The 27,381-nt window shown below is 34.1% G+C and overlaps 1 protein-coding gene, 1 long non-coding RNA gene and 1 pseudogene across 2 annotated transcripts; 1 reads left to right on the top strand and 2 right to left on the bottom strand.

Moving 5' to 3' along the window:
• Window positions 1-246: 246 nt before the first annotated feature.
• On the bottom strand, window positions 247-27,381 carry LOC143578201 (uncharacterized). Its single transcript, XR_013143219.1, has 3 exons — window positions 27,129-27,381; window positions 26,563-26,783; window positions 247-267 (listed from the first exon to the last, which is right to left on the bottom strand). It is a non-coding gene; the product is annotated as an uncharacterized LOC143578201 (long non-coding RNA).
• Window positions 519-3,190, top strand: LOC143578200 (protein CLT2, chloroplastic-like). Its single transcript, XM_077061858.1, has 10 exons — window positions 519-748; window positions 838-983; window positions 1,063-1,100; window positions 1,424-1,539; window positions 1,695-1,794; window positions 1,891-1,926; window positions 2,016-2,066; window positions 2,288-2,402; window positions 2,521-2,646; window positions 2,744-3,190. The coding sequence occupies exons 1-10, from the start codon at window positions 681-683 to the stop codon at window positions 2,923-2,925; spliced, it is 978 nt and encodes a 325-aa protein (XP_076917973.1). The 5' UTR covers window positions 519-680; the 3' UTR covers window positions 2,926-3,190.
• On the bottom strand, window positions 10,690-11,868 carry LOC143578185 (sucrose transport protein SUC8 pseudogene; annotated as a pseudogene).

Genomic DNA, 27,381 nt, shown 5'->3' with positions numbered 1-27,381 from the left:
TGGTCAGTCACAGAAAGTTACTAATTATACACTTAAGTGTGTCTCAAACATAGCTAATATCAGAATCATAAACCTAACAAATCATAGACTTCAAGTTAAAAAATAATTAATCTTGGTATAAGTAAACAAAAGGCCCATTATTCCATTAAGCCAATAATTAATCTTGGACACGTTGAAAATGAAGTAGTAGGTGGGGAGGATGAATGAATATCCAAATATCCAATCCAAAATTCAACCTGATTGAAACTTCTTCTTCTTCTTTACTTCCTTGTTCTGAATTTGATTGGTGTTAAAAGTAAAATCAAATGGGTTTTGCGTGCAATAATAGCATTACTCTTACTCCTAATAATCTCACATTCAAACTCAAATCATTCAAACTTAACAATAATAACAATAATAATGGATCAAAATCATTCATTCCTTTCCTACAAAACCCTAATCCCTCTTGTCGAATGGCAATGACAAACATTAATAATAATAATAATGCAGCAGCACGTGGATTCAGTTACAGGAACAACATTGCTCATCGGCGCCGATTGAACCCTAAATTCTTCGTGGTTCGGTCTTCATCTTCACAGTCAGAAGCCCAATCCAATGCCAATTCCAATTCCAACAACAGTAACAGTAGGATTATATTTTGGTCTGGTGTTACGCTAGTGTTGGCTGTTGCTAATCGAGTCATGTATAAACTCGCTCTCGTCCCAATGAAAGAGTACCCCTTCTTCTTAGCCCAGGTCAATACTTTTGGGTAAGTAATTATTATATAATGTAAGATTATTTGTATCAAAATCAAGTGATGGATGATATCTTTTCTTTTGTTTTGTTTAAAACAAACAGGTATGTAGCCATTTATTTTTCCATATTGTATATAAGGCATCATGCTGGAATTGTAACTAACGACATGATGACTCTCCCGAAATGGCGATTTGCGGTCATCGGAATGCTAGAAGCACTAGGAGTTGTTTCCGGGATGTACGCTGCAGGTATCTTTTTCTTTCAAATTAAACTTGTTATCTTAGTATAACTGAAAACCTGAAAACTTTGTCTTTATTTTTATCACAGCAGTGCTACCTGGACCAGCTATACCAATATTAAATCAGGTATTCTTAAATTCTGCAAAAAAGTATTTAACAATCGGTCAAATAGGTAGTTCTTTTATGACGCATAAAACCTCCTAAAGGATTTTATTCAAACTTATATTCTTATTGAAATAGTATAGTTTTTGTAATCATATTATATTTGACACGCCAGTTACTTTCTAAAACTTAAAACCGTTGCGCAAAAAGTGTTTAGGTGTTTTGACAGGTACAACTCAAAACCAAACAAGATAAATTTGATATAACTTAAGAATTGAAGTTACAAACTTACAATATATGTATAGTGCATGTATCTTACATGGGTTCATGTAAACGCTTCGTTGCAGACGTTTTTGTTATGGCAGCTGGGGTTTTCTGCTCTAGTTTTAGGAAGAAGGTACTCGTGGAATAAAATCGCAGGATGTCTACTTGTGGCTGCTGGAGTTGTTACAGCTATTGCAAGGTATCATAATATTCTTATTTCTATAACCAACAACTGGTGTTTCGTTGTTCACTACTTACAAGTATACCATAGTTCCCTTGATATCATATTTAGACTGTAATATGATAAGCTTGGCTATTACATGTGTGTGTTAAAAGTGTATTTGTTTACGACAGTGGATCAGAGAGTGGTCAAATGCTTTCGGGGGTGGGGTTACTATGGCCAATTATGATGGTGGTATCAAGTGCATTTCAGGCTGGTGCAACTATTATCAAGGTAACTAGCCTAATACAAGGAACAAAGTTCATATTTCAGGAAAATTATAAGGAAAAAAAAAACGGTAAATTAACTTTAGCTTGTTTGAGTGAACAGGAATATGTCTTTATTGATGCCGTTACCCATCTTAAGGTATGCTTTTTTACAGCCTTTGAGAATTTACATTGGTCGGTTAGTATATGTAGTGACGTTTAACTTTTGTTGTAATTTTATTCGTGTAGGGGAAGTTGCTTGACATATTTGTTGTCAATTCATTTGGTTCCGGGTTCCAGGTAATTCTTAATATCATGGAGAGCAACACATCAGTAGATGTGCTGTCCCATCTATCCATTTGTAAGACTTACTAACAAAGAATTTGCGTGAATTATGAATCATTTTTAAATGATGCAAATAGAACACATTCTTGTCTATAAAGTGTAGTGTTCTTTTGCAAGAGCTTGTTTTGTTTGCAGATATAAAAAGTCGATAACCCAAATGTGTATTCAACATGCAGGCTCTTTTCGTGCTTCTGTTTCTTCCATTCTTGTCAAATCTCAAAGGCATACCTTTTCATGAGCTTCCTTCATATGTAAAGAGTGGTGCTGGTTGTTTTCTCAACACTTCATCTGGTAATATTCTTGTCTAGATCTTGATCATCACAATAATTATCTGGTTGCAGTTTACATGTTTATAATGAATTGAATGTGCTGGTTGACTGTGCTTGCTTCTTAATGATTGTTACTTCAGGCTGTGATGGATCACCACTCTTACCATTACTTTACATAGTCACCAATATTGCCTTCAACATATCCGTTCTCAACCTAGTCAAAATTTCCTCTGCTGTTGTTTCTTCACTAGCAATTGTCTTATCAGGTTCACTCTCTGACGCACACACAATGTTGTCACTATATTATTATCGTGGTTATTCCATATTTGAGGTGTAATCTTGTGCGGTATGTTTACTTTTCAGTGCCAACGACAATCTATATACTTTCCCTTCCATTGCCATATCTCCCTGAAGGTGTTACTTTGAGCCCATTCTTCCTGTTTGGGAGTGTGATCCTTGTGTTGGGTCTCGTTTTATACAATGTACCTCAGCGTATCAGTAGCAAGCATGGGCCGGGCTCAGACTCGGACTTGGACGCTATATAACACGAGTTGTACCTTACATCCATTTTCTTTCGTTTCATAATGTCATTCTTTGTTTCAGTGGGTAGACATTGATTCAAAACTATGCCGGTCTAGTTTGATTGATTTTTGTTCATTTTCTGTAAATAAATTTAAATTTTGCTGATTGAAACATCATATTGGTACAGTAGTAATGTATATCTTAATTACTTTTGTTGAGGTATGAATTAAAAAATATATTTTTGTGTGTGATTTTTTATTGGTATTAATGTTAAATATAGTGGGGCTTTTTCCCCTCTTATTCTTTTGCATTAGCGCTGTGTTCCAGAGTCAAGTTGTGGAAAGAAAAGAAAAGAAAAGAAAATGGGGGGAATCAGAAATATCTTGGTGTTTCAGAGTTTTTTTAGGAGGGGAAAGGGAGAGAAAGGAATTGAAAGTGTGTGAAAACTGGTGGTATTTCTTTTCCTTCCAAATTGGGAAGAATCAAAAAGAAAGGAAAAGAGAAAAGATCTGATGAAGCTCAATTACCATGTTATCCTAACTTATCTATATCAGGTCATACCGTCCTTTTTTCCATAACCAAGCCTAAACCACCATTGATCGTCACAGTACTGTACTCCGACGTCCCACAGGCTACATCTGCTTCTCAACTCAACGCTGGTGTCAACCATTCTTTATCAGGTATTTTCAATTTAATTTCTAACACTTTGTTTTGATTTTGCATATAGGGTTTAAAAGATAAGGAAGGATTAATATTGTTTCTCACTTGAGTTAATTAAGTCGGTAGTGAAAGAAAGTTAGAGGTAATCAACAGGCTAGGCTATGCATTTTCTTCCTTAATTGTCAAATAATTTGCTGTTTGTTAATTTGAAATTCAATGCTTTTAAGTTCATAAAATACAAAATTTCTCTCAAATCTTGTTTTATAATTCTTTAATGGTGATTTGAAGCACAAATGTAAAACTTCTTAGTTGTTACATAAACAGTTATGGTTTCGGTTCTGAATTTAATCATAAAACTGGAAACGGTCTGGTTCAGGTATATACCCGCCAGAACATGGTTGGAACCGTGAACCCAAACTAAAACTAATCGACTGTTGATCAGTTTTCAAACTACATGAAGCATAGTGCGCATCGGCAGGTTATGATTTATGTTATGTTCTGATTTTGCAGGTTATGGTTGTTGGAATGTGCAGCAGCGGGATGTTGGAACGTGCAGCATCAAATTATGATTTAAATACCCGGACAAAAGTGTAAATATTCTAGCTTATACATTATCATACATATGCGATATGAGGAATATAATTCACCAAATGTTATTGGAATGTTGACTTTCTTCAAGTTCAGCATCATATTTAAGCCCAGATCCATGTGTCATCTTTGACACACTTGTGCAGATTCACCATTTGACTTCATTTGCAAGGTCTCATGAAGTATTGCTAAAAGGGTAAAATAGTAAAATTGTCACTTTTATTTTCTTTTCATCTCGGGAACACATAACATGTTTAATTTTCTTTCCTTTTCATTAAACTCGGGAACATGAAAGAAAATCATAACTTTTCTTTTTCCTTTTCATTCTTTTCTATCCTAGTTTCTTTTCCTTTCTTTTCTCTTATTAAATGAACTCGGGAACGGAACACAGTGTAGTTGTGGGGGTTATCTTGATAATCATCTTTTTTTAGGATTATATAAATATATATAAATAATCAACCTGTTTGTTGTATCATGTATTTCTTACATTGTCTATTGTTAAAACCGACAAACGTGCTATAATGAATTTTGTAGACAAAAAATTGTTGGAAAACCCAATTTCTAATGATTTTCCAACAAAAATATTCGTGGGGAGAAAACACATGATTGAAAATCGTTTTCAACAACTTTTCTTACAAAATTACTACAAAAGTATGTTGTTGCAAGTTTTCCAACAACTTTCCTATTAAAGCTAATTTATTTAAGCAATTATTTATAAGTAAAAATCGATGGAGCATATTTGAAGAAAACATGCAGGCAAAAAATGGATTAGAAGAGACTGGTAAAACAGTAAATTATAAGGGGAACTTTTCTAGAGAGAACACTTTTTGTATCTTACAAAAAAATGTGGTTTATTGAATAAAGTGTGTATTGGGCTAAATTGGAATAAAAGATAAAGTCAAAAAATTCTGCCATAAGTAATTTGATTACAGAGACAATTTGGTGGACCGACTAAAAAAAAATAACAAAAAATATGTAATGGGAGTAATGTGTAGATATATAGATTGGACGGGCTACGACAAAAAAAGTTGTTATTACTTGGTAATATTAATCACACAAATAGTAAAAAGTAAAAGAAAAAATATATTGATTGTATAATCAATATATCATTAATAAACCTAAAACCAAAAGTTCCACTATTTTTATGAGTAATTTACCATCTAATAATAATAACTTATGCATTTTCTTTTATAATTTCAGTTGATATAGCCCATAACACACAGCATCATAATTTCATTCTTCCTCCGTTTTTTTTGTCCGGTCATCACCCTCAGCCACCTCTTCTTGACCCTTCAGTCCTTCAATGTAATTTTATTTGTTAATTTTATGCTTTAAATATTTTTATTTATCTGTTGAAATTAGAATTAGAATAAACAATGAATGAATTATTATGTTGAAATTCGTTAACTGAATTGGACAATTAGTGATGTACATTGTTTTGCTCACTAGCTTCAACTTCTTGTTGTGGATCCTATAACTAAACGTCATGAAACTTTTAGTTTTTTTAAGGAAGTATCAAATTTAATAAATGTTGTTGGTGCATCTTGCAACCGAATAGATTTAATAAGAGAAAGTCAGGGAGAAAGATTGGAATAGATTTGCAAACGAATAGACTTGACCATGCATTTGTGTTATGTGTTTTTAAATTTAAATTTCTAATGACGATGTTCGTTTTTTGTTATTTTATCGTATTTTTTATTATGTTAACTGTCGAAACAACCCGAACCGTCGAAGCGATCCGAACTAACCCGAATAGTGAGCCCACTGGAAAAAAATCTTGGATCTGCCACTGATAAAGGCGGCTCAGATATGCAGGAAAGTTAACGATATATTTATAGGTGGTCGAGATTATGATAACCTGTATCCATCTTAGACATAATGATCAATAAAAAGTGAATTTTTTATTTATCAAACATTTGATCACAAGGGTTGTTGGGTATTATTTTTAATCGCAAGAGGGGCTTTTGGGGTTAGTATTGACAAATAAGAGAGCAACCAGGGAATGAAAAGCTTTATGACAAAGTAAGAGTTAATTGCCATTGTTAGAGACGAATAAGAGTTAATAGCCATTGTTAGTGGCGAATAAGAGTTAAATTGTCATTGTTAGTGACGAATAAGAGTTAAATTGCTATTGATAGTGACGAATAAGTGGTTTACAATTATGATCTCTCATACACCCCTATTGTTCTCATATTTAGCTAATACTAACCTCAAAAACCCCTCTTATGGTTAAAAGTAATACCCAACACTCCTTGTGTTCAAAGTTTGAAATAAGCACCACTTTAAAAAATAAAAAAACGACAACGTATATGAAATTTATAATAAACATAAAGTTCGTCAACGAACGCGTTGTGTTTTATGGTTTACATGACCTGATTGTCCATAATATATATCCCATCTCGTGAACAGGTACGCTGATTAAATATTGGAGGACATGTATTATGTATGTATCCCCGACGAATATTGGAGGGCATGTGTGACATATCCCGGACCAGCACAAAGGGATATATGCATGCAACTAAATTTCATTAGAATAACTTATTAATATATATATTAAAAGGTGGATTCAACTCTCCTCACAAACTTACAATTCACTTTACTATTTAATTTTTTAATTTATTAATTATAACTACTAACTCACTAACTATAATTCCATAAATAAAAATGATAATATTTATTTCAACTAATTAAAATATTTTACACATTATATTTTTAAACACTAAACTTGGGCAAGTATCTGTTTTACATGTTTTGTTTGTCGGTTAGACGGTTTTCTTAAACTTTGCTTTCATATATTTTTATAGTTCGTCTTTATAATGATCGAAACTTTTTCATGATTTAAAAATATATCCTTGTCGCATAATTTTATATCTGCGTTACAACGTTTGATACGTCGCTTTTAAAAAATATATTTTTGGCTTACTAATTTATGTTTACGAATGTGTGTTGGTACCGCTTATACTAATTGACTTTGTGTTGATTCGTAGCTGTAACGTGCTGAGTTTTTTTGGTTCAACATATGATAATTTGTTGTATTTTAGCATTGAAGTGTTTTTACTTATTTTGTTTAGTTTTAATGTCGTAACTTGATACAGACTGACTTCGCGTTGACTTGCAGCAAGCTTATGGTTTAGCATTTTTACTTTCATTTTTTGTTCGATCTATCGGTCCCGTCGCAAAGCGTGGAGTTTTAAATCCTAGTTGGTATTTTAATACAAGTTACCTAGGGAAAAATAAACTAAGGGAACTTACCTTTTAAAAGTCTGTTATATTTTATTACCTTTTTATGGTTTATTAGAGTTATACAATTACGTTGGTATAAGTATTTACATAAACTTATTGGTATTTTAATACAAGTTTTTACATAACAAAATTTCTACCGGAATGTTTATGAGTTGTAGACTTTCTGTATTTTTTTGTAAAATTTTCCCGAAGTGATTTCATAAAGTTTATGAAATTTCTTTGATAAAGTTAAAACTTGTACCATCAAAAACATAGTTATTAGCAAATAGTTTATAAAAAATAAAAAGAACGTTTGTATGAGTTATAAAAAAGAAAAGGAAAAAGAAACTCACGGCTCCAAGGAGTTAGCTACTTCGTGTCAATCAAGGAATTTTTTTATACGAATGACTTATTTACGTATTAAGTTCATTAATGCATATATCTCGACTTTCAAATTTAAAACAATTTTTCAAAAAAGTTTTTGGTCAAATGGCCCTTATGAGAAAGTATGGTAAGTTGGTGAATGAGTCAAACTAGCACGTAAACATATTAAACAAGTAAAGTCAAACTGCAGGTCAGTCATAGTCACATACTATTTTGACTCAGGGGTGTTAGTGATGGTGCAAAGTTCAAATTGTGTGTTAAAACTTGTTTACAAAGTACAATCTGGCCAAGGCGATACTTGGGACAAAAGTTATACAAAAGACTATACAATAAAATTAAAACCTTTACATCTATTTGCAAAGCATGGAGGACTTGGGTAAAATATCATATTTTCATTAACTTTGTCGCGCTGGTGATGCAAAACAAATAAAAAGATTCTGAATTCATTAAAGATGTAATAATCATTCTAGTTTGAAAAAGACCTGCATTCATAAATGATATACTTACTCCTCCTATCATGGCTTAAACCTACTTTAAATTACTTAGTATATATACATACTACAGTTCTAAAAGTTTAAAACAAATTACCAAATCCCATGCTGGAAAGTCACACTCTCAAATAACCCCACCGCGTGGCAGGCGGTGGTGACGGAAGGACGGTGAGCGCAATGATCGCGCTGAGTCCAGCCGCCGCCGCTCCCACCATAAAGACGGGTATGCATGAACCGTCCCTGAATCTAGAACTGAATCGTCCACTGAAGATGCTGGCCAATATCTGTAGAATTACAAACAATCGATTTAAACTCGTAAGTTATTGTGTGACAATACTATAGACAAATATTTGAAGGCTTTATTTATAACTGGGGTATAACGATCGCCAAATTTAAAACACCATGTGACAGACCTGTAAATTATAAGATTGTAAATCAAAATTTTGAAAATACATATGTGTACTATTGAAAAATAATAGTAAAAAATTTTACCTTGTCCAGATCTAGAGTTAGGGGAATAGGAGGAGGCGAGAGCATGGGGAATGTTATAGGTAGCCTGAGTTACGCCACAAAAGTACAAGGTTAATCAAAGGGATAATTCCTAAAATGATCCAAAACAAGAGCGAGAAAAAAAAAATTGATCCTAAATAGTTCCAAGTTCCCAAACTAACCCATCAAATATATACTGAGGAGACGCTTTGGTAAAATAAACGACGGAATTTTTAAACCAATCAAATTTTGACATGTGTAAAGGATCTGACACACCAGACGAGATTTTTAAAAATCTCGTCTGTTCCGACCATATTTTTAACTTGATTCACTTTTTATAAAACAGTCTAACAAGACGGTTTTTTTATGTTTCTTATCTGGTCCGTTCAAATTATTATTTTTCCTAACTTCTTCCTCTTCATCTTCATTTTCTTCTTCATCTTCATCTTCATCTTCTCCGGCATCCACAACCTCACCACCGTCTAACACCACCTCACCGCCACCCGACACCACCTCACCGCCACCCGCCGCATCACCACCGCCATGGCTGCCGGAGGTGGAGAACTGGTTGGCGGTGGTGATGCGGCGGCGGCGACAGGTTTGCGGTGAGGTGGTGTTAGACGGTGGTGGGGTTGTGGATGCCGGAGAAGATGAAGAAGAAAATGAAGATAAAGATGATGAAGATGAAGATGAAGAAGATGAAGTTAGGAAAAATAATAATTTGAACGGACCAGATAAGAAACATAAAAAAACCGTCTTGGTAGACTGTTTTATAAAAAGTGAATTAAGTTAAAAATATGGTCAGAACAGACGAGATTTTTAAAAATCTCGTCTGGTGTGTCAGATCCTTTACACATGTCAAAATTTGATTGGTTTAAAAATCTCGTCGTTTATTTTACCAAAGCGTTGTTGGATATTTTAGTGTTATTGGATTACCTTGTCGATCGAGGAAATAACGTTAGAGATTAAACGAGTTAGGTGATGCAGGAGTGCGGGCTCGATTTAATCCTAAAGGTTATTTGGGCTTTTATAATAACAATGGGTTTGTTATTTATTTACTTAGGTTTAAGTGTTATGTAAAATGGGCTTAACTAATGTTTGGGCTCATGTGGGAATTGACTATATACATTTATCGATGTTTTCCCTGGCACAAGAATAATGAAACTCTCGATTGCATACATACGAAGAGAAAGACGGTTACTCGTTCTCTCTGGTTCATCACATTCACAGAATCATCAAAATACAATTCCATCTACAGAAAATCTCTGTCTTATCCGATAAATCATTGCGTGTAACCCGCAAATAGGTTTATCTGAAAGTGATTCACAATTCAGAGATTAATCCAGGCAATTGTTCAAGAAACCAAGACTGAAATCTATGTTACAGGTTTGCATTAATGATCGAATTCATCCTCCAGGTACGCAATATATACAACAAGCGTCTTCTCAGTACATATTTGATGGGTTAGTTTGGGAACTTGGACCAATTTAGGATCATTTTTTTTCTCTCTTGTTTAGGATCATTTTTAGAATTATCCCTTAATCAAATAGCAATAAAATAATTATTTAAAATTCCCAAAGAAAATTCTTTATACAAATCATAACAGGGTCAAAGTTAGACTATTTTTTGGGGTCAAGTCTATCTTTCGGTCAACTTTAACCCTTTTGTTCAAAGTTAATTTTTTGACACAATAAAAGAATTATTTAAAATTCCCAAAGAAAATTCTTTATATAAATCATAACAGGGTCAAAGTTGACCTTTGGGGTCTAATTTGTCTTTTGTTCAACTTTGACTCTTCTAGTATGGGCAGTGGTATGTGGATTGCTACAACTCTATATTTGTATTTTGTATCAGCTATTTACTATGTATAAATTTTATACAAAATACTTATATTTATGTATATATTAATATGCAATTGCATATTAATACAACTTTTATATGCTGAAGTATGAATTATGCAATTTGATAGATTTTTAACCATACCGCCAATGGAACACCAATAACAGTGTAAATCAACAAAGCGGCACTAGGGACAACCCCGCCAAGTGGCCAAGCTTCACCCTTCGCCCGTGAGGTAGCAGCCAGCTTCGTCACCGGAACTGTGAATGCTAGGCAGCTGAACAACAGGATGTTCAACAAGCCCCATGCTTTATTAATCCCACCAAGCCTCCTAGCCAACCAACCGAGGCAAAGGATCGCCAAAACTGATACAAAAGAACTGATCATCAAGCCTAAACTCCCTACGCGGACTCCAAGGGCGTAGAGCCCATAATTAGCCAACACGCTACCCCCGTGTATCTCCATGCCCATCCAGTCAGTGTTGAAGATAATAAAAGGAAACCAGGCGAGTGAATGCAAGAAAGTGACTATACACAGGAGCCACATCGGCCCAGATAAACCAGAGAAGGTCGGCTCACTGGGGTCGATCGGCGGTGGCACAAAAATATCTTCAGACACACAAAGCAACACAATAACAGTAAGAAATACGAGAAGCCCCAGGGCTATGATGAAGCATGACTTTAGGTTTGCACAATATATGTCACACACATCTGTTTTTGTGAACTTGAAAACCATGTACCATTCGGGGTAGAAGGCTACTAGGTAACCTAAAAATTTACCTATAGCTGCAAAAAACGCAAACAGCTTGTTTCCTGTCCTGACTTCGAGGGGGTTTGACCTTGCTAGGTCAGCTAAGAGTGCCCTACATGGACCTTGTACTACAAGGTTACCAAGATCAAGCAAAACAAAGCCAAGAATAAATATAACGATCTCAAATGGTTTTCCTGCTGACACGCCAATGTCAGCAGAATATGCTAAAAGGAGCATCGCCACAGATACACCTAACACTCCTCCCGCAATGTATGGACGGCGGGGTCCGTAGCGGGAGGTTGACGTGTTGCTAGAGTATCTGATATAGGGTGTCAAAATAGTACTTGCTAAAGGGCCAAACACCCATATAACAGACACCCAGCTATGCGATACACCAATCATCTTCATAAAAGGCGTTAGAAGGGCAGTCTGGAGGGCCCGCTCGAAGTGGATACCCACCGCCATGGTTGCAACGACGACTCTTTTAAAGAGAGAAGCCGGTGGCTGAAAGTGTGGCAACCGTGGTGCAATTTCAGAGTTCATGTTTTGCATAGAGATGTAAAGGGGAGAATTGGATAGTGATAAAGAGTTGGTTTAGATCTAGACCAGAGGAAATAAAAAAGAAAAAAAACGATGACAATGGCCTGTAAAAATTTATTTAAAGCAACTAAAATTGTGGTCCATTTAACTGCCCATTTTGGGAAAACCTGCTTGGCATGGGTAAATAAACTGCCAGATTTCCTTTCTTTTAATATATAATAATAATGGTAATCAGCTATCGACTAATTATTGATTTTTATTTTCAAATGACACTAGGTTAAGATTTGGATTGTATGTGGTTTGCTAAACGAGAACTGTCTTATAAAGAAACTAAAAGTCATTTTCAAAAATCGTTTCAAATGCAATTAACAATCTCATTTACTATCGTAGATAAAAGAAAATAAAGACAAAATACTCACCTCAAGCAAGTAGGCCTTTATTTCACTCAAAGTTACAGCTTCCTCAACATGTTTCTGCCATTGATTTCTATAACTTGTATTCAAAAACGGCCCGACTGTTAAACCATATAAACTTTCTTCCATGAACATAACATAAGTTGCAATAGAAGCAAGGCTGCATTCTTTTGCTAACAACTGTAGCTTTACAATAAAGACACCAACCACATCTTTCTCTAGGAACTTCCACAAGCTTCTTTCCGTAATTTACAACAGGGCGGCCTCGTCTAGGTCGGTTTTCATCATTTACAACAACTCCAACGGGATCAGGGCCAGATTCAGCGTCTTCACGATTGTCTATTTCTGCCATTAGTTCTGCAGAATTTGATGCGCCGACACATAGCAGCTGCAAAATTTTCAACTTTCTACCAGCAGATAGAGCAAAGTAGTCAACTTTCTACTACAAACTCTGGCCAAGTCAGTGAATCAAGCAAGCTCCAATCCATGTTTCTGAGCAAAAGAAGAGTCAAGAATCCATAAATATTTCATTTGGAAACTATTATTTTTGAAAACCGTCTCGACAAGTGAAAGAACTTGACTTATAAAGTAGGCACCTTTCCTTATCTTTTAGCATTGAAATTTCATAAACTATTTATTTTCAAGCACTCTATGTATAACAATAAAGTAAGGCATTCAAATACAACACCGAGAAAGACGTTTGTGTATTATAATTCTCTGGCTTTAACTTTCTAAAAAAGATTATACGGTTTGCGTGAAAGTTTCATATATACAGTCTCACGTTTCTTTAAAGCAGATACCTTTTCTTATCTTTGTCATAAAACTGTTAAATATTTTCATAAAGAACCATTAACAAAGATGTTTTTAACCACACGTGTTACGCGACGCACAATTTGAATATAAATAAATCCCTTTGGCATTTCAATGCGAGCACGAAACCTTCTGAAGCGAGACTTTCCACACGAATAAGAGCAGCATGAATAGCATCCAACAGTGTAATGTGGACAGAACAACTAAGAGCACCAACAAACTCATCAAGTCCAAAGTGACTTAAAAACAAGCGTGCACTAATCAACCTCAAAAGGCTATATGCAGCCCTCCTCAGGGACTCCAAAGTTTCGTGAAGACAGCGGCAATTGTGGCGGTGGGAGCAATGCACGTTCAACCTCCGCCACATTAACAGGCTGCTCATCATCACTTAAATCAGAGGATTCACCATCCACTTAAGAACCGAACTTTCAACCTTATCACCATTAGCTAACTCACCACCAGTATCACTAACCACTTAACGAGTTTCCAAATCCACGCAATCTCCATCTTCATACTCAACTCTATACGATCCAGTATCATACAAAACAATCAATCTTCCCTAAAAACTCACCACTTCCTTCAAACTCCTTCTTCACATACCGCCCGATCAACACCAACGTCCCCGTCCCGTTCCCAACCACCGCCTTTACCACCGTCTTCTCCATTCCTCTTCCTCTTCCTCCCTCGACGCTACCATTTCCCCCAACCGATTCAAATCCAAATTCAACAAAACCTAATCCAATCAACAATAACATCACTCTTATATTTTCACAGATCCAATCTTTAACAAAAATCAATGGTTCATATACAACAAGAAACACTAAAAAAAATCCAAGCTTTAACAAAAATCAAAAATACCCAGATTGCAAATCAGCCCAGAAACAATAAAGATCCAAGTTTTAACAAAAAAGAACACCCATATAGAAATCGACCCATAAAGATCCAAGCTTTAACAAAAATCTATAACACCTAGATGAAATTGACCCGCAAATATTAAATCGAATGGTAACCTAAAACGATGCATAAATCAATCGATGCAGAAATTGAATCGTACCTTGTGAAGAAAAAACAGGCTGCGGTGGGTCTGGTGAAGATTTAGGCAGATTTCACTTGGTTGGTGGGTGGCTTGACTCGTGAGTCGTGTAAGACTTTGCGTCACTCGATATTTGACTAAAACTCCTTCCTGTGACTGTACTGTAGTGAGATTCACGTTTAATAGAGATGTCGGGTGTAGAAAAAGACTTTTTATGTATATCAAAATTGTTGAAGATTGACTATGATTCTGATTACGAAAATTAAATAATTGTAGCGATAAAAAATACAAAACAAAGTTAAATAAATCGTTGTGTTCTTCTAAAAGGATGTTTGGGATTCCTTATTTTTGTCTTCTTATAACTTATTGAAAAGTTAAAAAAAATGTTTAGAATTGTTTAATGTGTAAGTGAAAATGTTTCATAAGTCATAAAGTTATAACTTATGGGTAAGTCATAAGTCATAAGAAGGTAAAAATAAGAAATTTCAAACACCCCCTAATTGTTTACTATGAGCTTAAGTGCTTAAAAGTTGTCATTACACATCTCTTAGTGTGTGTGTGTATGTTTAAGTTCAATAAAGAAATCAAATTATTGCAAGAAATGAGATAAATGAATATGAGTCACTAATTTTATTTTAGGTGTTAAATATTTAAAAAATAAATAAAAAATATGTAAATGCAATAATAAATGCACTCTCTCTTTCCAATTAATACAACTAATATAACCATAATAAATTTCTCTCTAATTAATATATCTAACTAATTTAACTATAATAATTAAAAATATAGAAACACTACTTAGTTTTATTTTTTTATTTACACATTCTTCATTTTATTCAACATAAATACAATTTATTCATATAATACTATTCTTTATATTAAAAAAAAAATAATTTTCACTCAATTTATTAGCATGTTTTTTAACACTAAATATCAAAACATAATATATATATATTTTTTCAATTGGTATGCCTATAAAAATTATTGTCATAAATAATAATAAAAAAATATCATGCAAATGTGTCCGCTAAATGTAAACAATGAATATACAACATACACAAAGTTATATAACCTACACTTGTTTTGAGCGATAAAAACGTACAACATACAAAAAGCATACAACTTACATATGTAATTCGACATCAACAATTATATAAACTACACAAAGATACACATATCCTACACATGCGTAGGTTATATGTTTTTCGTATGTAGGTTATATGTTTTTTTATTCTTAAAACAAGTGTAAGTTATATGTTTTTGTGTAGGTTGTATATTTTTTATTTACATTTAATGCAAACTGTGTAAGATAGTTTTTTGTACGTATTATTCATCACAATGTAACTACGTGTTGATGGATATTGATATGTTGAGTTTGAAAAATTGGATTTGAATAAAAAGAAATTAATGTATGAATAAATTGTATTTGTGTAAGATAAAATTTTCATGTGTAGGTTATATGTTTTTGTGTGCGTGTGTATTTCATTGATGATACATTTTAAGTGTAGGTTATATGTTTTTCGTGTGTAGGTTATATGTTGTCTTATTCTTAGAACAAGTGTAGATTATACGTTTTTGTGTAGGTTGTATGTTTTTGTTGATTTTTAATGCAAACACATGTAAAATAGTTTTTTGGTATTATCCATTATAATGTAAGTATGCTTTGATGGATATTAATATATTGAGTTAGAAGAAATTAGTTTTGGATAGAAAGAAATTTTAATGTATGAATAAATTATACTTGTGTAGGATAAAAATTCAAGACACAAAAAATAAGTTATAAAAATAAATGAGTTCTTAATATTTTCCAATTATAATAATTTAATTAGTTATATTAATTAAGTAGATAAGTATAGTGGTCCGTGAGTAATCATAATTTGCCGTTCAAAAAAAAAAGATAAGTATTATAGTTTATTAATTATATTAACTGAAGAAAGAGATTGATTAATACTTTCTTTATTTAGCTTTAAGCATTTAAAACTTAAAACAAAACTAGTGGTCCATATTCATTTATTGCATTTCTTGCAATAATATCATTTCTCTCTTGAACCATCCCCTATATATATATATATATAGAGAGAGAGAGAGAGAGAAAATATATGATACAATAATATTTTAATGTACAATAGGTACGTGAATACCCTATATTTACGAAATCGATCCATGAAATCACATCCTAACATCTCGGAATCGTCATTACATATCCAATTAATCATTGGTTCACTGAAAAACAATTTTGGATCGTTAATCGATCAATTTTTACTTTTTTTCATGAAACCCGTTTTTTAGCGTTTGCTGAGCGATTTAGTTTTGGCTGAGTGTTTTAGAATTTTTTGCCTTTGAGCGTCTCGCGTACCTATTGTACGTTAAGCAATTATTGTACAGTAACCTCACCATATATATATATATACACACACACTAGACGGGTGCCCGCGTGATGCAGCGGGTGTTTGAACGCAAACCCTTTAATCACGTAACAATTATGAGTGTTCATGATTCGGTTTACCTAGAAACTGTTTAAACCGGTCATTGGTTTTGTTTCACGGCTGGGTTTTTTACTTTCAGATGGTTTTTTTACTTACTTTATCCTTTCAAGTATCATATGTTAACTTAGTTGGAATTGATGATATAGTTAAATTAATAATCATTTTAAACAAATTTTATTATCAAAACTTAAAGTGTGAAACCAAACCAGAACCAGACCGTTAACGGCTGGGTTTCAATTTTTAATGGTTTAGTTTTGGTTTTGGACAACAAAAGATGGGTAATAACGGTTGCACTCACAAGCTTAACTTAAAACAATCAAAACCGGTAGTAAACACCCGTACGCAACATATTAATTTTTTTAATTGAAAATTTTATAACAATATTATACTCAAATTAAAGAGAATAAAATACTCGTTTTTATGATGCGGTATTTTTACAAAAATATTAACGTACGAAAAAATTATTTCCGTTTAAAAATTGTGGGTGGGAAGTTACTTTAACATTATAACTAAAAACATAATATGGTTAAAGATGAGGGAGCAAACTTGTAAGTTGGGTGAATTGTGTTTAAAAGACAACCTTACCCCTAATTATACATGTACTTTATACATTAGCATTTGTAAAACTCTTAAAATTAAGTGTCTTAATTTACCCTTTTTTGATGTATTATATATAGTAAAGATATATATATATATATATATATATATATATATAAAGATATATATATATATATTATAAAAAATTTTGATTACATATATTAATCATAAGTTTACATATATGTAAAATTTGTGTACTAACAAATTTACATATGTGTAAAACAAAACATAGATATCTATAAAAACTAATTTTCAAAACTGTATTCGTAGATATAGATATACATAATGATAAAACTACTATCAAAGAACATTAATATACAAATTTTTTTATAAAAAACATTAGTTTTCAAGGGTTTCTTCAAGTTCTTAAATAATTTAACAGTTCTGTAATGATACTCATCATATATATATATATATAAAGTAAAATTTTCATGTTCGCAACGATGGCTGAGGTCCGACTAGCCTTGAAGCCGACCTTGATTGTAAGTATGCATATTTTAGCAACTACTCATAAACACATCTACATCGTACTCTTAAACTACATTAATAGAATACTCTATTCTTGTCAGGACTTTAACTTCGTTATTTTTTAAAAAAAAAACATGCTTTGTTTTGGCATGTATTCTCGTACACCACAACCACATCTTCATCCATTATTCTTAGTGATCTCTTATAAATCACCACTAAAATAACCAACTATATGTATCATCTAGCTGTCTATTCAATCCGGATGAACATTTTGTTTATCTGTATCAACCATAACTCATCCGAAAATAGCAATGTTCCACCAATCATCTGGACTATTGGTCATCATTTGTACCATCATTAACTCATCTGGGTCATCTTCTTATTTGGACTATGATGATTGCTAAAGATAACACCCCCTCAAGTTGGAGGTGTACACAAACCCACCTTGGAAATTGTACTTGAACGTTAATGACTAAACAAACTCTTTGTGGTTGATCAGTTGTATGAGTATGAGTTAGCTAAATTAAATTATCCTGAATTTTCTTCTAAACAAAATGACAGTCTAACTCAATGTGTTTGATTCATTAATGGAAAGCCATATTTTTAGCAAAATGAATAGCGGTTTGATTGTCACACTTGAGGGGAATGTGAGCAATGTTAAGAATTTGAAACTCAAATAATGAAACGAGTTAACCAAACTAACTCTTGTGTAACTCATCGAATAGAACGATACCCGGCCTAAAAAAACACTAACAAATGTCTTGTGTTAGAATATGAAGCCCAACCAAATTTATACTATATTGATAAAGTAAACTCTGATGTATTATTGAAAAATACGTCCTATGAACAAGTGCCCTTTATGTAGCTAAGAGTATGTGTGGTTGCATCCCAATGTAGGGACCTAGGGTCACTCATAAACTAACCGAGAAATGATAAAACAAATGATAAACTTGACTTTAAAGTTTTAGGTGTTGTTTGTTTTTCTAAAAAAGGGTTGTGCAGGCTCTTTTGTTTGCGTCGCGCAGACCATGTGCATGCATTGTCATATGCTGACTGATTGATTTTTTTCGAAGACGTTTCATTAAAAAACGTCTTCGTGTATTGCAAATACTACGTTAATCGAGTGACATAGCATGTGTTGCATGTATATGCCGTTTTTAACTTGCTGGTTTACAACCAAATGAGAGGACAACAACGACAAAAATAAATATTTTTAAAACTAGTGTGCTTCTATTGTTGATATGGTTCGTTTGGACACCATACACTATCATGTTCTTGACGTACTTCCTAATACTAATTGTTACTACATGAAAATCCGGGCCAAGTTTCACTGTTTGTTTGATCACATCCAGCACTCTCGATTTGTTTAGAACTTAGGCTGAGGGGTGTGGGGGGCGCGAGAGGGGGCGTGAGTGGGGGCGCCAGCCAATAATATTGTGACGTGTGGCAGAGAGAGAAACTTGATAAGATGGGTGTTGGTAGTGGTGATAGCGCCCCGGGCCATGGTGTGGAGGGGCGCGAGAGGGGGCGCGAGCGGTTTATTTTTTTATTTTTTTATAAATGTATTAAAAAAACGTATTATTAAAAAAACAAGAAATTATTTAAAAAAACACACATTTTTTTGAAAATTCATATAATAAAAAAAACATACTAAAAATTAAACAAACAATAATATTTAATAATAAAACTAATCTAATACAAGATCCTCTGGTCGCCTCGCCCACAAATGTTCAACCAACTCATGTCGAAGATCCCCGTGTATCTCACGGCTCTTGATATTTGCTATGTTATGAAGTTTTTGTTGATCACTGATTGTGGACGGTTGTGGCGGAATGTCACCTTGGGAGTTTTGGCATATAGCTTTGCCCTCGTCTTCTAACGTCATGTTGTGTAGGATAAGACACGTGTAGACGACGTCCATTATCCTCTCCCGAGTCCAATAACGTATCGGGTTCGCCAGAACATAATATTGTTTTTTTATAGCTCCAAAAGCTCTTTCAATATCTTTTCTAGCAGACTCTTGCTTCTTCGTAAAATACTTCCGTTTGTCGGCGACTGGATCTGTAAAAGCTTGAACTAACACAGCCCATTCGTTGTAAATACCATCGACCAGATAGTACCCGTACTTGAAGAGTTCTTCATTTGCAACAAAAGATTGAGGTGGTTCAACCCCGTCGATAAGGTCGTTGATCAAATGTGACTGATCGATAACATTAAGGTCGTTATTTGACCCAGCAACACCAAAAAAAGCATGCCAAAACCAAAGATCCTGTGACACCGCCGTCTCAAGTATGAGGGTCGGCCCTTCATGATCACCACGGTGGAACTGACCTCGCTAGGCCGTTGGACACATAGCCCATCCAACATGCGTACAATCGATGCTACCTAGCTTCCCAGGAAAACCATGTTTTTCCTCGTGCACCTCATATATGCGTTGGATGTCATACGTTGTAGGTTTACGCAGATATCTCCGAGCGTAAGTCGATATGACTCCTACGTACAATATATATTAAAAAATTTAATAAATATTTAATAAAAAGTAAAATTAATGTTTTTTACCTTGGCAGAAAAAATGAAGGGATTCACGTGCAACCCTTTTCGACATCTGTAAATACTCGTCCAAAGCGTCCGACGAGATGCCGTACGCTAGTTGACGGATAGCAGCCGTGCATTTTTGAAGAGGGGTAAAACCGGGAAGACCCCTAGCATCCTCCCTTTGTTGGAAAAAGGGATACCGTGCCTCTAAATCACTCGCTATACGCGTGAACAATTGCCTGCTCATTCGAAAACGAGTTCGAAAATCCGACTCCGCGTATACCGGTTGAGGGCTAAAATAATGCCTCATCAAAGTATCGTTAGCACCCGATCGATCACGATCACGAGGTGGTGCTCTAACCCTCGGGAGTCGGGGTTGATGGGCTTGATTTTGCAAGAGATTTACCACGGCTGCGTTCAAAACTCCCCCTACATGAAGAAGCAAATCATCCTCTTCGGAGGAGTCGGAATCAGACGAGTACGACGACATTATTTTTTAAAAAAAAAATGGGGCGATGGGTTGTTTGGAGATTGAAGTTGTGTTTGATATGGTAAAAATGGGTTGATTTAGGGGTATTATATAGGATTTTGTAAAGGTTTTTTTAAAAAAGTTTGAAAGAAATGGGTAATATATAGGAAGTGTTGTATAAAGAAATGGGTAAGTTTGGTGTTTTTTGAAGTTGTGTTAAAGTGTTGTATAAAATGGGTAATATATAGTAGTAGAAATTTTTTTTTTAAAAAAAATTAAGAGCCAACGGCTCATTTTATCTTTCAAACGGCTATTTTCACCACTCCCCATGCCCCTCACGCTCAACCTGTCCCGCGAACCCCCTGGCGCCTGCCTCTTTTTCCGCGCTCGCGCCCCTCTCGCGCCCCTCTCGCGCCTCGGTGGTGTGGTGCTCGCGCCCCGGGGCGCGAGTGGTTGTCCTCTTGCGCCCTTTCTCACGCTCCACACCCCTCAGCCTTATATTCGAACAACAAGAAAGAAGCATGCTCTAAGATGAACCGGGGACGGAGATCTATAAACGCCCTTCAACGTTTCTTAAGAACTCGTTAATTTTTTGTTAACAAGAAGAAAGAAGCACCCCCATAATGTCATTTTTTGTTTAACATTGATAGTATAATTTCTTAAGGGCTCGTTAATTTTTTGCAATCAAATTTTGATTCAAGACTATGCAGGTCTAGTTTGATTGACCCGTAAACATTTTTTGTTCATTTTCTGTAAATAAATTTAAAATTTGCTGATTGAAACATCATATTGGTACAGTAGTAATGTATATCTTAATTACTTTTGTTCAGGTATGAATTAAAAAATATTTTTTTGTGTGTGATTTTTTATTGGTATTAATGTTAAATATAGTGGGGCTTTTCCCTTTTTAGACCATGTGTAGTCATAAAGTTTCATTACCAGAGGTTATGCGTCACGTGGCGCCCAGTCAGAGTTATGGTTTTATACAAAAAAGGCTGTAGTCATAACTCTCCACTACTAGGGGTTATGCGTCACGTGGCGCCCAGTCACCATTAATTGTTTTTGTTTTTTTTAAATAATAATTCATTAAACTCAAAAAAAGTAATATATAACCACCATCTATGGACACCTCTGGACACACATCTCCGGCCAGATCTATCACCATCTCCGGCCATCCACCACACCTCATCTCGCCGGTGATCAACCACCACATCACCACCACCCAACTCGCCGGTCACCATCACCATCCATGGAAAGCTCGCTGGAAACATCAACTCGCTGGAAAACATCCAACCACAACATCACCGTCAACAACATCGATTCGCCGGAAACATCCAACCTCTCACCGGACACCAGTCACCACCACCCAACAAGCATGCTCCAAGACCCACCCCAACGGCTATTAACATTGATTCTCAACGGTAACATATATTGATTTGTGTGCCATTTGCGCGTTTTGTATACAACGCACCAAAAAATCAATTTAACATAACGCGAGGGGGGGCGGTGTACCCCCCGCGTTTTCACCCCACAACGCGGCCATAACGTGACCACTACACATGGTCTTATTCTTTTGCATTAGTTGGGGGTTATCTTGATAATCATCTTTCTTTAGAATTATATAAATAAATATAAATAATCAAAGTCGTTAATTGACTTGATTAAGAACATTAGTTGAGAAAAATGAATTAGTGAACTTGATGTGACCTGTTTTTAGTCTTTTACATGAACTTTGAAAACTAATTGGTTAAGTTGTCCTAGACTCATGGGAACGGGATCGGAAAATTTAAGACTTGACCAGCGTTTGTCTATTTGTATTTGGGGGGCTGTTGTAATTTAGCTCCTTGCTGATTCACGTTTCCTGTACTGTTTTATGTTTGAAGCTGTTTTATGTTCCAAATCATTCGACTCGACATGTCGAAAAGAAGCATGGGTAAACCAAGACTCTTAAGAGCAGTGGTCCATGAACCCGCATTGCTGAATTTTTTTACTTATATTAGTTTAAACTTGAACATGTATTAAGCCACTAAATTACGCACTTTTCAAATTAACAAAGAATTTGAGAAAATCAGTACTTGTATTTTCGGTACCATGGTCGGTACTTGTACCCACTCATCCCTATTCTAAAATAATAATCTTACTTTTTTCAACTAGCGAGTCATGCCATTATCTTTCAAGTGTCCTCATATAAAATTGGTTGGTTTTCATATATTTTATTTTATTATAAATTATAATTATATTAAATCTTAATAAATCAAAACCTTTTATTGACGGGTTTTTATATGTTTATTTTTATTACTCATGAGATTTTTAACATTAACTATTTGAAAAAGCAAAAATCATAACACCTTGATACCACTAGATCAAATGTTTTTAGGTAAATCATATCAACAACGCTAAAACCAACGTCTTAATCACCATAATTCTATCACTGCCTAGCAAAATGGAGTTCAAAAATCACAAAATCCCGATTTTGAAACACATCATGTTATGGTATAACATACATTTATGTAGGGGTCTTATGGTAGGGGTTAGTAGTAGAAGAGGTCTTTTGTAACATTCATTAATGATTGTGTACTTAATCGAAGTTAGGAAATGAAAGATGGGATCCATGATTTGAGTAAAATTCCTCTCTCTAGTTCTTCGATCTCGTTATCGATCATTTACTTTGAAGTTTGAACCATAACACATCCGAGTTGTAACAAACTAACATGTTAACAAACAAAATACGGGCTTTCCTTTCAGCATGTGTAGCTACGACCCCATTCTTTCTCTCCTTTTTTTTTCTCTTACAACATGGCCACTATATCATTTTTTTTTCTTTTCTTTTTTAATCTCACTCAAAGCTCTAGTTTATGCGGATATGTATCATATACATTATTATTATTATACTATATATTAATATGCAACATGTTTTCACTGTTCTGTGCATTAAGTGTTATACATCTTGCTGTTAATGTAGTGAGTGAATCATGTACTAAAAGTTGTACTTATGGTTTATTATGTTGTACTTTTTTCTTTGGCTGGAGCCTTTCACATTTGTTGGTTACACGTATCAACCTTTCCACGTGTCCCTGTGAGTCACCTCTCCACTTTCAACTTTTTGTTACTGATTTATCTTTACATGAAGATCTATCCACCGTACCATCAAACCTTCACACTCACAGATCGATGGTTTTCTTGATGATATGCAGTTTTTAGTCAATATATTTTGAGGTATATAAACTTCCGTAAATTTGTGAAATCTGATTTTCAATTTGTTTTTATTTAGGGGAGACTAATAAGTGATAATATTGAGGGGCTATGCAAGTTAACAGATTTATCCAAATTAAGAAGCTTTTTGAGGACTAAAAAGATCAAGAATGTTGCTAAGAAACACAACTGCAATTCTTGCATATGGTGAGGATCTTCATTGATTCAAATTTGAGACCCTAAAAACTAACACGAAGTTCATATTGCTGTTCAACTTTTATGATAGTGAGGTGAGTTTCAGTTGCTTACAAAAGGCATGAAGATTTGTCTTAAGTTATATTTAGTTTCAAGTTTGAATAATATCACTTATTGTTGATGGATTATAGATGAATATTAAGAATGGATGTTGTTTATTATCCACTAAGCTATTATGTATATTTATTCATGCAGACTCATCAAAGGGTTTGACAAGCACCGTAGTCGGCACCGTTCCTCCTCCTCAAATCCGGGTACATGTTAAGAAATTTAGAGCTTTTTAATGGACTGATCCCGTCAGAAGTTGAGTCATTTATTTTTATTTTACTAATTACTAATTGTTCCTCTTTAAAGCAGGTATGTAATATAGTATCATCAATTTGCTAACAGGTTTGCATCATTATTTTGATTCTACCATGTGCAAAGTGACTTTAGGTTTAAAGATCGCTCAAATCTATAGGTTCTTTATATTTGTTGACACTTTTTTTATTTTCAAGTACTATTATTAACTACATTTAATAGATTTTATGAGCACAATTGAGTTATCTTCATTGCTAGATTTGACATCAGTTGTTCCTTTTATAATGTGTATGTGTAATTTATTCCATAAACATGAGTGAAAGCACTTCCAAAGTCAAAACAAAATAAAGTTATAAAGCATCCATGTAAATAGGGGACGCTGGACAGTTATATGCAGATGATTTGACTTTCGTTTAGAAAAGTTGCATTAGAGGGATCTTTAGATGTACTACCATGGGTTATTGCAAAGTTAGATTTCTAGCTAGCTTGACGCCTCTAATTGAATGCAATGGTGAATATATTAGGATATTTTCGTATTATCACTTTGCTTTGTGTTTGCAGCATTACCTCTTCACTATTCACCAATATGTAGCATTGTAGAAACATGGTTGGTTCAACTTCGAGTTTTGTTAGTGATGATGTATCCCCAACATCAAACTATCAAATATACCAAGCAACCTTCTAGAAGAAAAATTATGGGTGAATCATGAATGCAGTGCAAGGTGTGAAAGGCTTTTACACTATTTTTTAGCTTTATAATTATTTCATATATTTATTTGAATTGCTAATTTGCTATTACGTTAACAAGTTTTATGTTGGTTTTTTTCTCTCAGTTTTGTGTTTTTTTTATACATCAAGTTCTGTAATTCTGGTCTTAATGAGAGCAAGCAGATAAGTTGGTGGAGATGGTTGATTCATGGGTCATACTGGAGATCACGCTGCAAGGATCGTTGTATAGTATCATCTACTTAATACTTGGCGTGAACTCAAAAACCTATTGAAAATATGATGTTATCAAGATTCTATCCTTTTGGACTTTTTAGTGATGTTGAAGTCATTTTTATGGTTTGTGGGTTTCTAAATTAGACTTTTAGGCTGTATATTGGTGAACTTGATAGTGCTGGAATAAAATGTTTTAGATATCTTTTTCTCTGTGTACACCATGTTTAGATGAAATATCATTTGTTTTTGTTTTTGTATACAGGCTATGGTTTCACAAACCCCCCGCAACGATACTAGTTATAAATTGATTGAATGTATGGCTTGCATTTTTTGTAACTTGGACGTATAAGATACTGACAGGTACAATTACATTATTATACCCTTTTCTTTTTGTAAATGCACATAAAACTTATTTTTTATGATGTCGACAACGTTGGATTATATTTTAATTTGTTTAATGGAATGTTATTTTGTTTTATATTATGTTTTTTTTTTCATTTGAAAACAATTTACTTAATTTTTTATTTTAAAAAGATAGATTGTGATGGAATGATGGTTATTAATCAAAACTAACTGAACAGAACAAAAAAAAAATAATCGAATAAATTGAACCGATTAATTGGAAAATCAATTGGTTACTTTGATTGAGGCTAATAGCCGAACCTGTCACATCATAGATCACAAAATTCATTCGTAAGTCCATTAGCCAAACTGTTAGAATCCCTTTCACTTGTCTACGATCACAAGGACAATGTTGACATTGTCAACTGTCAACATGCAGCTCAGCTCGACGCCCGGCACTTCAGTGTTTATCAATCCCCTTATTCCAGAGTTGCCCCCAACTAATAAGCATGTACCAAATTAAGTCAGTTCCAAATATGTTACACCAAAAATAATTAGAAGAAAAATGATTAAAATCAAAACAAAGAATATTCTTAAACGGTATCTCCTGAAGAGATACAAATAATTAAAATTGTGTTTTTATCTAAGAAAAGATGGTACATGTAACACAGGAGGAATATATTAGCGCAAAAAGATGGACACGTTGAAAATAATATAGTAGGCGGTGAGAATGAATCAAGTGTTTGTTGGCACGTGCCCAAATCAATGGACAAGTTGAAAATGAAGTAGTAGGTGGTGAGAATGAATGAATATAAATATCCAATCCAAAACTGAAACGGATTGAATCTTCTCTACTTGCTCGTTCTGAATTTGATTGGTGTTAAAAGTCAAAATCAAATGGGTATTGCGTGCAATAATACCATTGCTCTTACTCCTAATAATCTCACATTCCAACTCAAATTATTCAAACTTAATAATAATAAGAATGGATCAAAATCATTCATTCCTTTTCTACAAAACCCTAATAATCCCTATTGTGGAATGGCAATGAGGAACATTAATAATGGATTCACTTACTGTTGAAAGTAATTTCCAACTTAATAGGTTTGTCGTGTTGATGACCAAGTTGGAACTATTGGGTCTATGAGATTCATTAATATGTTATGAGTTTATGGTGTTACAATTAGGGTTTATTATATTTGGTAATGTCTTTGTCAGCAAGTTAGGTTAGTCTATATAAACAGAGTTATGGCTAGACATTATAGAGGGTGAACAAGATGTAATCGAGTTAGGGTTCATCAATAGTTAAACCGAGTTAGGATTTGATAGTTTGTAATCAGTTTTTTAAATGAGATTTTCTGATTAATATAAACGAGAGTTATTCATTTTAGTTGTGTTTGATTATTGATCCGGGACTTGACTTACAACAACAACAACATTGCTCATCGGCGCCGACTGAACCCTAAATTCTTCGTGGTTCGGTCTTCATCTTCACAGTCAGAAGCCCAATCCAATGCCAATTCCAATTCCAATTCCAACAACAGTAACAGTAGGATTATATTTTGGTCTGGTGTTACGCTAGTGTTGGCTGTTGCTAATCGAGTCATGTATAAACTCGCTCTAGTCCCAATGAAAGAGTATCCTTTCTTCTTAGCCCAGGTCTATACTTTTGGG

This window comes from Bidens hawaiensis, unplaced genomic scaffold, assembly GCF_021521415.1.
Source record: "Bidens hawaiensis isolate Kalapana, Puna unplaced genomic scaffold, B.hawaiensis_p1.1 tig00029060_1, whole genome shotgun sequence".
In the NCBI taxonomy this organism is placed as follows: domain Eukaryota; kingdom Viridiplantae; phylum Streptophyta; class Magnoliopsida; order Asterales; family Asteraceae; genus Bidens; species Bidens hawaiensis.
The sequence above is the reverse complement of the archived record's forward strand: the minus strand, read 5'-3'. Positions and strand labels throughout refer to the sequence as shown.

What these genes read in the sequence shown, in the direction of transcription:
- LOC143578200 (XM_077061858.1), top strand. Translation starts at nt 681, where the DNA reads ATGTATAAACTCGCTCTCGTCCCAATGAAAGAGTACCCCTTCTTCTTA. An exon ending in CTATACCAATATTAAATCAG is followed by an intron (nt 1,101 to 1,423) that starts GTATTCTTAAAT and finishes GCTTCGTTGCAG; the next exon opens with ACGTTTTTGTTATGGCAGCT. An exon ending in GTTGTTACAGCTATTGCAAG is followed by an intron (nt 1,540 to 1,694) that starts GTATCATAATAT and finishes TGTTTACGACAG; the next exon opens with TGGATCAGAGAGTGGTCAAA.